This window comes from Ursus americanus, chromosome 11 (assembly GCF_024610735.1).
Source record: "Ursus americanus isolate L20-20 chromosome 11, mUrsAme1.1.p, whole genome shotgun sequence".
Taxonomy (NCBI): domain Eukaryota; kingdom Metazoa; phylum Chordata; class Mammalia; order Carnivora; family Ursidae; genus Ursus; species Ursus americanus.
This window is the reverse complement of record NC_142137.1, coordinates 51,168,282-51,182,055: the sequence shown is the minus strand read 5'-3', so window position 1 is coordinate 51,182,055 and position 13,774 is coordinate 51,168,282. Positions and strand designations below refer to the sequence as shown.

The 13,774-nt window shown below is 37.5% G+C and overlaps 1 protein-coding gene across 1 annotated transcript in view; it reads right to left on the bottom strand.

Annotated features, from left to right (window-relative positions):
• ECT2L (epithelial cell transforming 2 like) overlaps positions 1 to 13,774 on the bottom strand; it is a 65,283-nt gene that overhangs the window by 32,942 nt on the left and 18,567 nt on the right. The window contains exons 3-8 of the mRNA XM_087865528.1: positions 12,281 to 12,443; positions 8,834 to 9,086; positions 7,806 to 7,974; positions 6,923 to 7,061; positions 5,115 to 5,283; positions 1,132 to 1,260 (exon numbers count right to left, since the gene is read on the bottom strand). Coding sequence (XP_087721654.1) covers positions 1,132 to 1,260; positions 5,115 to 5,283; positions 6,923 to 7,061; positions 7,806 to 7,974; positions 8,834 to 9,086; positions 12,281 to 12,443 — 1,022 coding nt within the window. The remainder of the gene's footprint in view (positions 1 to 1,131; positions 1,261 to 5,114; positions 5,284 to 6,922; positions 7,062 to 7,805; positions 7,975 to 8,833; positions 9,087 to 12,280; positions 12,444 to 13,774) is intronic.

The window sequence follows — 13,774 nt, the reverse complement described above, 5'->3', positions numbered from 1 at the left end:
TATTCTGATTTCAGAAGTAGGAAATCCAAAAAACACATCTGGAGATAGATGCTGTTAATAATCGTGTTACATTTCCTCCTAGATTTTTCTATGCACATTTTCTATAGTTAAGATTACATAATTGTCATAACTGTGTAAAAAAATTTTTTTATGATATTTTGTAATTCATGTTCTTTTAAACCCCTTCCCACCCTTTTGTTTTTCCCTTTCCCCTGGTTGAAGCATGCCAGAGGCATACTTGGCATGTATGAATAGTTCAGTGAAATCCGAGGATTAGAATGAACTTTAAAACTCACAGTTCCCTAAGGAATAGGAATAAGAAACTGTTTGAGAAAATTTAATTTTATACTCCCTCTGCCTTGCTCTGCTTGGCATTAGAAGAAAAAAAAAAAGCCCATGAATGTAGAGCTGTTACTTAACAGATGTCAAAAAGTGAGTTTGTCTTAATGTTTCTAGAGTTTCTCTTTAGGTACTGAAATCAACTTTGAATTATAATGACTGATCCTAGACAGATGGGCACTTAAAATTATATCAGTAACCTCCGGAATCAGCAACCAGTCTCCTCTTTACCAAGCACTTTGCCTGTTTTTAATATTCAAATCTTATTTAAGTATTTATATTATTTATTTTTATTGTAAGTATTTTTATAAGTATATTTATTATAAGTATTTACATTACTTTGTACAAGTCCTGTAAGGTAAAGTACCATTATCCTAACTTTCATGTGAGGAAACAGAGGTCCACAAACTTGCCTAAGGCCACACAGCTAAAGTGGCATGAGTGGGATTCAAGCCCAAGGTCCTTGGTCACCAAGTTCATGCTCACTCCTTCCAGGTCATAGCAGGGAGGCTTTTCTCAGACCTATTGATTATGGTTTCAGGCATTTTCCCCTGTTTAATAGTGGCTGGTTTTACTGTGTTTTCCAGAAGAGCTACAAATAATATCCCTGGTTGGCTAGTGTCACTAGTGAACTTATTCTGCAGGGACAGGTTACTCGGACCACTAACCCCAGCTTTTTTCCCCCTAAATACCTGAGTATGTGAGGTGTAAGAGAAAAAGAAAGAGTAAAATGTGACTGAATCATTTCTAAAATTTACAAAATATCACTGAGCACTGCCTTTCAAAACTGACCTGATGCTCCAAGCGGTACAAAGAGGTCCACGTGACCCCCTTCTTCTTCAGGGGCCACATAGCTTCCTAGTTTCTCCCAGAAGTCTCTCACTTCAGGCCTCAATAAATTTTTAATACCGATTTTATAACCTGAGGAAAAACTCAAAATGTCATATTAGTTTGTAACATTATCATGAACAGAAACTCTTCGCACTCTGTGAAAATGCAACCATAATCCAAAAAGCTAGTGTCTACACAAAAGACTCCAATCTGGAGGATGCCCCTGCTCTAGTGCTCCACCATATTAGGGCCACAAAAGGACTCCAACATGGCCGCACTCTCCTGGACGTTCTGGATTTATTGGACACTGTGCACTTAGATTTAGGACCTTGTCTCTCTGCCTCCACTGGGCAGCTGTGTGCATTACTAGGCTCACAGCAGGGTTCGGGGTAGATGGCCAGTCACGTCCTGGGATTTTTGCCACCAAGTTACAAAGTAAAGCTGTCAATCAAAAAATAGGTCATTCAGAACAGAAGGCTCCTGGAAGATGGTAAACATCACTAAAACTCTCACTTCCTGGGAATTCTGTTTGATGATTCAATGAATCTGCATGTGTCTAGACCCATTTCTGAAGGAGTCCTGGAGACTCTGAATTCTTAAATCCCAGTAAAGAAATGAAAAGAAAGTCAGGCAAGAATCCCAACATTTCACTTCTTTCTATTGAGAAGTCTAGATACAGAATGGAAGTATCTAGATACTAGATACTTCAGATGACTGGAGTAAGAGATTTCATTTTGTTGTTGGTTTTAAGGCAAAAGCTCTTGAGGAAACGCCACAATTATATAGACGGAAAATTTAGTTCTCAGGTATTTTGTTATGTTACTATTGATTTTTTATTTTATTTTTTTTAAAGATTTTATTTATTTATTTGACACAGAGACAGTCAGTGAGAGAGACAGCCAGTGAGAGAGAGACAAGCAGGGGGAGTGGGAGAGGAAGAAGCAGGCTCCCAGCAGAGGAGCCTGATGTGGGGCTCGATCCCAGAATGCCAGGATCACGCCCTGAGCCGAAGGCAGACGCTTAACGACTGCGCCACCCAGGCGCCCCACTATTGATTTTTTAAAAAAGAAAACAAGGTGGGGCACCTGGGTGGCTCAGTCAGTTAAGCATTTGACTCTTGATTTCCGTTCAGATCATGATCTCAGTGTCATGAGATCAAGCCTTGCGTCTGGCTCCATGATGGGTGTGGAGCCTCCTTAAGATTCTCTCTCTCTCTTCCTCTCCCCTTCCTCTCTCTCTCTCTCTCTCTCTCTCTCTCTCTCTCTCTCTCCCCCTCTCAAATAAATAAATAAGAAAAAAGGAAAAGGCAGAATTTGGAAATTTTTCTCATCTGCAGAACAAAAAGTCTGAGATGTTAGAAAACCGTAACAGTTCCTTCTACTCTATAAGAGGTAAACCAACTACACCACAGTATAAATTTGCAATCAGTAGCTCTCCATCATTTAGAGAAAAGCTTACCATGTAATTAATCATAAATATAAACCTCCACTAGTAGCTGTGCTTTACTTTTGGGGATATATAAAATTAGATGTGGAATACAACTTATTCCAGGCATAGGTAAACTAAACAAGAAAAGACAAAAATAAGGTAAAGATAAATCAAAAGTAGTGCATTTTTGTTAATAAAATTTACAAAAACTATTCCAAGCATGCTGAGTTTTAGCTGTTAGCAAGCCTTCTTGCTCAACTCTAGACCCCAGCAGTTAAAACCAGAAATAGACAAGACTGCTTAACTCATGCTTCAACTAAAATCCATTATGTGTATTTCTTATTGCACTTTCTTGAGGCATTGATGAGAAGTTTTGCAAAGACTGAAACATTCCAGTCAGACCAGAAGAGCCCTGATAGCAATGGCCTAGAAGACCACACACCACTTGTCCCCTTCCCTGCCTGTGATCCTGGGCTGAGCACGTTCTGACCCCCACTCATGAGCATGTGCTCCCTGCCTGCTCCCTTGCACGTACCCCCCTCAACTTGTCTCTATAAAACTCCAGTGTCCATCTTGCAGGTGGAGAGGTTGGTTGTTAAGGCTTGAGCCTGCCACCTCCCCTGCTACTGGCACCCAGAACAAACTTCTTCCTTTCTTTTTTTCCAAACCCTTGTCTCTTGAGTGATCGGTTTCTCTTGCCATGAGTTTATCCGAGTTTGTTCGGCAACAGTGTTGACAAACCCAGCCGGGAGCTAAGCCTTCCAATTGTACAGGATTCCCCCAGATGGAGCAGTTGGCCCCGGCAGAGCACCGGCTTCCCTGCTCATTTCTTGTGTTAGCAGCTGGGACTGATCACTGGGTAACATAGACACAGAGGTAGTAGTTTGATGGGTGATTCAAGTACCCACTGTGCCATTTAGGAGTTCCCTGCCAGCTGGATCTTTGGCCATCTCATTCCCTTTCTTCCCTCATCTCACAAAGAAGGAAGATTTCACACTAGTAAATCTTAAAACCATTCTATTTTAGGTATAACAAGGAAAGATGTAAGTTATAATATAAGGAAAAATGGAAGCTGAAACTTTAATTCTAAAACATTCATCATCTCCTTCCCTCCAAGAAAGATAACCATTGACATTTTTAAAAGATGACCCATAGTAAGTTAATGATATCAGCCAATCCTTTCCTTTGTGGTATAAGCCATTTGGAAGTCAATGAATGCTGTGCATGCACACCAATTTATTGATCTTGGGGTTTGCTGCTATTACAACTGCTACACTTTCATCAAACTTAAAAACTTTTGTGAATGAAAGAACATACAGAGTAAAAGGCAGCATACAGAATGGGGAAAATACTTGCAAATTATATATCTGATTAGAGATTAATATTTAGACTATATAAAGAATGTCTACAACTCAATAAAGAATATCAAGTAAACCCATCAGAAAATGGGCAAAGGACTTCGATATATATAAAGAAGATATCCAAATAGCCAATAAGCATATGAAAAAGTGCTCAACAACACTAATCAGTAGACAAATGCAAATCAAAGCCATAATGAATATCAGCTTAAACCCATTAACATAGTTACTATCAACTAAAAACAAACAAAAACACAGAAAATAACAAATGTTGGTGAGGATGTGAAGAAATTGGAGCCCTTGTCCCCTGTTGGTAGGAGCATAAAATGGTGCAGCCACTATGGAAAAATGTATAGGGATTCCTCCAAAAATTAAAAATAAAATTACCATGTGATTCTGCTATCCCACGTATGGATATATATCCAAAGGGATTTAAAGTAGAATCTCAAAGAGCTATCTGCACATTCACGTTCATAACTGTGCTATTCACAATAGCCAAGGTGTGAAAGCAACCTAAATGGCCATCAGCAAATGAATGGATAAACAAAATGTGGTCTATATATACAATGGAGTTATTATCCAGCCTTAAAAAGTGAAGGAAATCCTATCATAAGCTACAACATGGATGAAACTTGATGACATTATGTTAAGTGAAATAAGCCAGTCACAAAGTTAAATACTGTATGATTTCACTTATATAAAGTATGTAAAGTAGTCAAATTCATAGGAACAGAAAGTAGAATGGTAGTTCTTAGGGGCTGGAATAAGGGAAAAGGGAAGTTCTTCTTTAATGGTGTAATGGTTAATTTTACATGTCAATGTGACTGGGCCATGGCTGCTCAGATATTTGGACAAACATAATTTTGGATGTCTGTGAGAGTGTTTGGGAATAAGATTAATGTTTGAATAGGCAGACTGAATAAAGCAGTTTACGCTTCCCAGTATGGGTGGGCCTCATCCAATCAGTTGAAGGCCTGAATAGAACAAAAAGGCTGACCCTCCCTTGAATAAGAGGGAACTCCTCCTGTAAGACTGCTTTGAGCTGGGATATCAACTCTGTTAGCAAACTGAAACTTAAATAGTGCTCTGAAGGTCATACTTGTGGACAAACACTGCATTGTTGCAAAGTTCGTTGTTATTTCCAATCTCCAGGCTTACCTTGGAGTAAATTGATTTCTTGGCTGTCTCCATCACTAAATATCCCCATACTCTGTACCCTCTGCCCGTCCAGAGCTTTTTCTATGAGATAAAGCAGGCTCTCCAAAGTTAAGCCGCCATGTTCGTACACCACAGAAATGATACCTGCCTTAATGCTGTCCACCACCATCTAGAAAATGAAACCGAAGCCCATTATATTAGAATCTTTATTAATAAAATAAATACAATGGGTATGTAATCTCTGTGATTTTTAAACAGTTTTTCCAGAAATTATAGAAAGGACGATAAGCTTTATTATTCATTGGTTTCTTTTTCAATGATTTTATTTCTTTTCTAATTATGAGGAGAAAATTAAGTACACTTGTAACTCCAGCACTCAGAGATAAATATTACTGACAAGTTAAACCATTTTCTTCCAGCCTTTTTATCTTTGTACATACCCATGAAGAGATGTGTATGTAACTCTTAAAAAAAAATCAAATTGAGATCATATGATTTTGCAATGGACTTTCAAAATAGATTTAAAGTTTTCCTCTTAATCATGAATTTCTGAATTATCAATATTGATTTATTAAATATTTGCCATTTAAATAAATATGAAAACCACTGTGCTTTGAATTCCACAACCAAATAAACTTTTCATTGTGATGAAGTTAATTCATTAGCAGCAGACAGGTTGGAAAATCATTAAAGTCAATGATTTTTTCTTTCTCCCAAACCCCATGTCACTTTCTGAAGCTCACAGTTCAAACTGAGCAGAGGACTACCCCATGGTTATGTCCTACTTTTTGCCTAAACAACCATCACATTCATAATAAGATAAGTAATCATGGCATAGACTTATGTAAAGAAGACAAATAGGAGAATGGACTTACTTTGAACTAGATTTTTTACCCATACTCTGTCACTGGTTATCCTTTGTGCCCAGCCTGATGCCTATTATTAAACATTAGGGAAACTATCTGGGGCCCACATGGAGATCAAAGCTCTGACCTCGCTTTCATGTGGACCCAGGGAGCTGGCTGGTGTAAATGATCAGTCAATTTCTAGGTGCCCAGAAAGATACTGATTTCATATCTTGAAAGCAACCATTTTGTTACAAATAGGAATTTTTGAAAACTTTCTAAGTAGGCCAATGAATGTAACCTACTGAATGTCATCCCTTACACATCCCTCTTTGTGTCTCATATACACATATATCCATATGTATATGTGCATATCATATATACATATGTGTGTCATATATACATATGTACACACACATCTATAAAAATACATGCTTCCTATGTCTTCTTTGTGCTTCCTTTATTTTTCTTATTACTCATATTAAAATTAAAATGTATAACTTCATTATAGAAAGAACATAATTTAATGGCACCCTCCTTGAATAGACCACAAAATTGGATTTCTGACATTTTTCTTTTGAGAAATGATGGTTATATGATAGTATTTAATTCCTTGGGTATTGCAAAGAAGTTTTAAAATAATCCTTAATCACCTTGCTCTTTTTTGGGATAAGTGCAACAAAGTCAGTTCAATAAGAATTCATTGAACACTTAACTAAATGCAAGGTAGTTTTGGCCTTTAATGCTTTTTTTTAAAGCAATTTTGATTTATGGTTATCTTTATTGCTTTTGATTTTTAAAAGTGCTCTGGGTCTGTAAATTTCCACTTAGACCATTTTCCTTTTAGAAGAGGAATCATTTTCATACACATGGTGGCCAAAAGATTGCTATACATCCTCTTGTGTAGATGAAAAAAAAAAAACCCAATTTAGAAAAAGGCAGGCCTCCTAACATACTCTGTACCTCGAATGCAGGAATCCGAGATGATATTAATAAGAAGTGGGGCTGGGAAGCATATGAAGAGCTGTCATCATATTTATGAACTCCATGCCAAGCTTTCTTCAATAATAAAGGGTAGGAATGGCTTCCAGAAACATTGCTTCTATAGGGAAGAGAAGGGAATACATGAAACTTAAATTTTCTATTAATTGGATTTTGATAACTGAGCACCAACATGTTGTCTGAGCATCAGTTATACTGAACGAGGCACGTGGCCTTAGGACCTCCGTCTCTCCCTGCAATTTTTGGGGACAGCAGCAAATGGGGCTCCTGGTTGGGGTGAGGCCAGAGCTGGCCTCTGGGCCTCTCCTCCTCCATCCGCGGGATACTGGAAAGGTCTCCTGGAATTATTTAGCTTTTGTTGAGCACTTAAAATGAATGTAGTAACATACTTGGGGTTCAAAATGACATTTTAAAAAGGAACAGCTGAGAGATTTAAAATTTCCTAGATCATCTAGTCCTCACAGCTTTCTAAATAATGTCTCTATTCTCTTGCCCTTACCCCCCACTCCCGTTTGGATACACTTACTCCGTAAAAAAAAAAAAAAAAAAAAAAAATTCTGAAAAAAATGTTACTTTTGCTCAATAGCTTTGCGCAGAAAATGAACTACATCACAGCCTCTTTGCAGGGCCGAGAATATTTGAAATTTGAATGTTAGAGATTTTCCTCTGAAAACATGTCAAAGACCACTGCTCTTGAAGATTAAAGAGTTAATTCTATTGCCATCTCATAGGATATGAGCCAGATAATTACACAAGCTCCCTGCGTGTTAGCTAAATTATTCTAGAATGAATTCTTGGTATCATGGGATGGTCTTGAGCCTTCAGGACATGGAGGTTTGCTTACCGCTTGGGCAAAGCTTCTAAGGATGCCAAAACAAGCTGTTTCTCCAAAGCTTCCTGTAATCCCACTCGATCCCTCAGAGCCTGGGAGAGACGTGGCTGGCATTTGGATTTTAACGATCCAGAGCAGCGTGTTCCGCTCACCCAAGGGGGTCGAACTTTGAATAACTCCTCTGAAAAACAAACAGCAGCAGTCTCCATTGTTTACTTCATGCTTCTCTCAGCCAAGTCTACATAGATAAAGGCATCAAAAATAATGCTGTACCAGGGCACCATTCCAAATGGCAATAATTATAGCCCTTTTCACAGACTCTGGATTTCTTATCCTCTCAGCGCTGTGGCTGGAAGTTACCAGTCATGTCAGGCCAAGAAACAAAGCTCAGAGAACGAGCACCTCTTTTCTTGTGGAAAACAGTTAATCGATTTATAGGCTTCACATCCATGTCTGCCCTGCTTCTTGGCTTCAAGTGATCTCCCATTTGTCGCGATCTCACAGAGGGTGAGTCAGGGGAAAAAGAGATGGCAGGACTCAAAGCACTTTCGTTGTTCACTGTCGTGCACGGTGCAGATCAGAAGGTTCGCTGAGAGAGGCTCTTATCCCTCCTCCCTTCCCACTTTTCTTTTGATGCCCTTCTTCCTGCTTCTATTCCCAGTTTCACTTCTCCCCCTCTGTCACCAATCCCATTTCTTCTGTCCTGAACCTATTCACTCGCTTTTGCCTGCACTCATAGTTCCCTCTCCTTGTTTGGTTTTTTTCATCTCATAAACCTGAGAGTAACCAGAGCAATAATGGAGGCACTGATATTTGACTTTCTGTATTTCATCTGAAATCTTTTTCTCTTATTCATTAACTTGAAATATACATGGGGGTCGGGCAGGGAGGGGGAATAGCTTGTCCCGAGTATACTGTAGAGAATGCTACCTATAGGATATTCCAGAAAGACATAGCTATCCTCCTCTGTGGGAAACTGTATGTAAATCCATTTGTTTCTACGATAGTTGGGTACAATATCATTTTAAAATGCTACTCACTCTTACGTAGTAAAATTTTCTCCCAAATTATTTTTCTTAAGCCCTTTTCTCTTTGTCTCTCCTGCAGCTCCTCATCTTCTGCTTTGGGTTCATTCAGGGTCCCATAGATAGCAGTGGCTTCTCTTGGTATTAGCCAATCTAAGCTGGACACACAAGCAATGTAATGATGCTTCCAAGCACCATACTCATGATCCGTTGGCGTGTAGGGCAGGAACCACCCAAACCTAATGCATTTGGGCATCCATAAGCAGTCCTACAGAAAAAGAAATGAGAAAGATAAACTGCAAGAAAGTTTTAAGGACCGTTTCCTAGTAATAATGTTTCCAGGTAGGCAGATCATTTTTCTTTACATTGAGATTTCTGGTGCAGCTAACTTGTCATCTAAATTTGACACTAACAAATAAGAAGCATACCTTACTCCATACAAAATAGTCTTTGATGACAATATATGTTATATATGAATATATGTATTAGTCATCTTTGTACACGTGGTCCCATAGCATTTGGTTAACCCTAGATTCTGAGAATTCTGCTACTAGCAATAGTGTATCAGTTTGTTTCAGACCAAACCTCCCACTGGGAACACCTTTGTTGCACTACATGCTATTGCCAATAAGCAACCAGCTTTGATATACGAAAACAGCAAAGTTCATGTGGTTTAATTGAATCAAGCATCTAGACAAAATACTATAAAAACAATTAAGGAGTATAGTGCTATCAGTGCAACAAGGGCTCATGCAACCACAACCCCAAAGAAAAGGGAAACCCAAACAGGTAAGCCCAATATTTGGCATTACTTTTCACTTCAAGGCATTTGACAGTTCCAAAGTAAAGCTCAGGCTGAGAAGCAGAGCAGAAAGCTAAGGCTAATGACACGGAAGCTAAAAAGAATTTTGGGCATTCTCACAAGGAAGAGAGAAAACAAATTTAAATTCGGGGTTTTCCCTTAGCAGTAAGGCGAAAAGCCCTGGTAATCACACTAGGCTTTCAGCTGAGATCCTTATTAGTGAGGGTCAGGAATTAAACAAACTCTCACAAAGACTGAAACTAGTTTTAAAATATCTCCTTTTCTGATTGGACTTAAGTGATCTATTCCCAGCCTAACCAAATGCCAGAAGCAAAAACAAATTCTCTCAGGAGGAAGATAACATCATCCAGAGGCTCAAATTATTGCATCAGTATTTTATATCCAATATCTGGTAGTCAATCAAAAATACCAGGCACACAAAAGGATAACAATTGTTTGTTTCTCCTTTTGTCTTTTATTATCTTTTATTAAGTAGAGAGAGACCCTCATGAGCCATATGTTGTAACTGTTAGGCACTAACTTAAAAAATAAACAACCCTATAATTAATATGTCTAAGAAGTTAAATAGCTAGGTGAAAAATTTTGGCCAAAATAATCAAATGAACATTCTAGACTGAAAAATAAAATAACTGAAATTTAAAACTCAATGGACTAGTTTAAAAGCAAATTAGAATCCAGCTAAGGAGATAATTAGTAAACAAAAAGCTAGAAACAAAATCCAGGCGGAAACACTGAAGGCCAAAAGGATGGAAAAGACACATAAGAGGACATGAAACTTGTGGGGGATGGTGAGTCAGTCTAACATGTAAATTGGAATCCCACAAGAAAAAGAGCAAAAACGGGGCAGAAGCAATATATAAGGAGATAGTCTGTGAGAACTTTTCAAAACTGATAGACATTAAATCTCAAATTCAAAAATCACCACAAAACTTTACAAAACAGGAGAAAAACACACACACACACACTTCTGGGTACATCATAATAAAATTGTGGAAAACAGAAGACAAGACAGAGAAAAAAAATCCTAAAACCAGCTAGAGAAAATAAAAATATTACCATTAAAGGAACAACAATAAAACTTCTTACTTCTCAAAAAAAAAAAAAAAAAAAGAGGTTATGGAAGCCAGAGAACAATAGGAAAATTTCAAAGTTCTATAAAATTAACTGCCAACCTAGTGTTCAAATTCCCTGTGAAAACATCCTTCAAATATGAAGGTAAAATCAAGATATTTTCAGACAAAAATAAGAGAATCTCAGGAGCAAGTTGCACTAGAAAAAATATTCAAGAGAATTCGAAAGGAAAATGAACCCAAATGGAAACTCAGAGATGCAGGAAGGTATGAAAGGCAACGGAAAAGTAAATATGTGGTTACCTATAAGTAAATATTGACTATATCAAAGAATAGTCTTGTGAGGGGTGTGTGTGTGTGTGTGTGTGTGTGTGTGTGTATATACATATATATATATATATATATATAAATTATGTTTGTGTATTTTGTGTGTGTGTATAAAATTAAAATATTTGACAACAGCGTTGAAACTGGGTGGGGAGAGGATTGAAGGGGAGTAGATAGAGTTAAAGGGTCCTAAACTCCTTGCATTATCTCAGAAGTGGTTAAAAAAAAAAAGCCCTGGGATGAGTGCCGTAATCTTTAATATAGCCATGAGAGAACTGCTAAATAATTTATAATTAACAACCTAAAAAACATTTAAATACTCTAAAAGACAAAAAAAAAAAAGAAACAAATAAAACACCTGGAACAAACAAAAAATACATAGTAAAATGGTGGATTTAAGCTTAAATATATCCGTAGGTACACAAATGTAAATGGAAAAATTACCCCAGCTAAAAGCCAAAGATTGCCAAATGTTAAAAAACGAGCACCAAGAACCATAATCCATTTACAAGACATATTTCTTAAAGATAAGGACATAGGTTGAAAGTAAAAAGTCAGAGAACAAGACATATGTAAACACTTCGCCCAGGTTCTTAAATGCTATAAACCCAGGGCTCATGGTTGGTTTTGCACGTGGCCTCTCCACAAAGAGCTAGGAACTTTCTGGGATCAGAAGCTCAATAGAGGCCCACCCTGGGAAGTTTGCTCACATTAAGGAAGTAAATTATTGACTTGTACTCAAAGTCTGTCTGCCATTACATTTTATTAAATCTTTAAGAAGAAAATGAGACAAATAGGCCAGAGGCAGAATTAATGGCAGAGGAGGTTGAAAATCTCTTCAACAGATGTCAGCCAAACAGGGATCAGAGGAGGCTGTGGCTGTATAACAATTTTCAAGGTGAGTTATCATGGGTAAAATAATATCCTATAATAACTAAAGCTTACCTAATTTCTCATGAAAAAGATAAAACGTTTAGCCAAGATAAAAGGTTTTCTAAATAATTAAATTGAGTAATTTAAAGATTATTAAAATTACATGAATTATTAGAGTAGCATATGTCACCTTACTTACAAAATAAATTATTGTATTTAATTTATCCCCATTTTTTCTCCGAAGGGTAAGTTAATTATGGTTCAAATACCCTCAGTTATTAGCTTCAGGGAAGGAAGCTACCCCCATTGCCTCATGACAGAATACAGCGGTATTTGGGCCCTATTATTGAGAAGTGACAAGTAACAAACCTGTTCAGTTAAAAACTTCCAGGGCCAGCTGACTTGTGCAGCCGCACACAAATCCTTTGGATTCAGAAAGGAAAAGATATACAGAGAAATGAAGCGTGGTAACACTGTAGAGAAATCCACTTTGGCCACTTGCGTCCTTTCTGAAAACCAGTCTTGGACAAACCTAAAAAAAAGACACAGAATGTAGTTCAGAACATTAGTATCTAAAACCGACTGAAAATCCAGTTTAAATATTGGTCCTTATTCTTTCTAGAATCTTCTAGCTATATAAAAAAATGAAATCTAAATAACATAGGGTTAGATTTTAAAAAATACTGTATCTAGGGGCGCCTGGGTGGCACAGCGGTTAAGCGTCTGCCTTCAGCTCAGGGCATGATCCCGGCGTTATGGGATCGAGCCCCACATCAGGCTCCTCCGCTAGGAGCCTGCTTCTTCCTCTCCCACTCCCCCTGCTTGTGTTCCCTCTCTTGCTGGCTGTCTCTATCTCTGTCAAATAAATAAATAAAATCTTTAAAAAAAAATACTGTATCTACTTTCACTGATCCATTCTAAAGAGGAAGATGAATAATAAAAATATCTAAAATCCACAGGGAAAAAATGTGAAATTAACATAGTTATTTAAGCTGTAAATGTGGGTTTTCTTTTTTTTTTTTACCCCAAATTCAATAAATCAGTATGTCCCATCAGCTCTACCAATACGTATCCCCAGATCCAACCACCTCTCTTCACATCCACTGCTGTCACTCTAGTGCAAAGCTTCTCCACCTTCCTCCCGCACAGCTGCAACAGCCCGGCCCAAGATAGTCTCCCTGCTTCTGCTGCTCTTCCCTGAGCCCATTCTCTACACAGCAGCCCAGGTGGTTTTTTAAAAATGTAAATTAGATAACATTACTCCTGCAACTAAAACCCTATGACTTCCTGGTACAATGAGAATAAAAACCTATAGAAGCTACTTCACATTTAGTGGTGAAATATTAATTCCTTCCCCCTAACATCAGGAACAAAGCAAGAATGTTCACTATTACCACTTCAATTTAACAGGTACTGGAGATCTTAGCCATTTCAACAAAGCAGGAAAAAAAAAAATAAAAAAATATACATATTGGAAAGGAAACAGTAAAACTGTCTCAATTCATATATGTGGAATCAACAAAACAGTGATTAAGAACAACTCAGGAATCTACAAAACAACCATTTAAATTGTTGAACTTGTTAGTTTAAATTGTTATGATTTTCTTTGATCTTTTTCATGTTTATCAGATCTATAGCAATATTCCCTTTTTCATTCCTGATATTGGCAATTTGTGTTTTCTCTTTTTTTGCTTAGTTATTCTTGCTAGGAGTTTATCAATTCTACTATTTATAAAACAAAACAAAACCAAAACCAAAACCCAGCTTTGGTTTTCATAGATGTTCTCTATTCATTTTCTCTTTTATTGATATCTGCTCTTCATCATTTCTTTCCTTCTACTTAGTTTGGAAGTAATTTGCTAT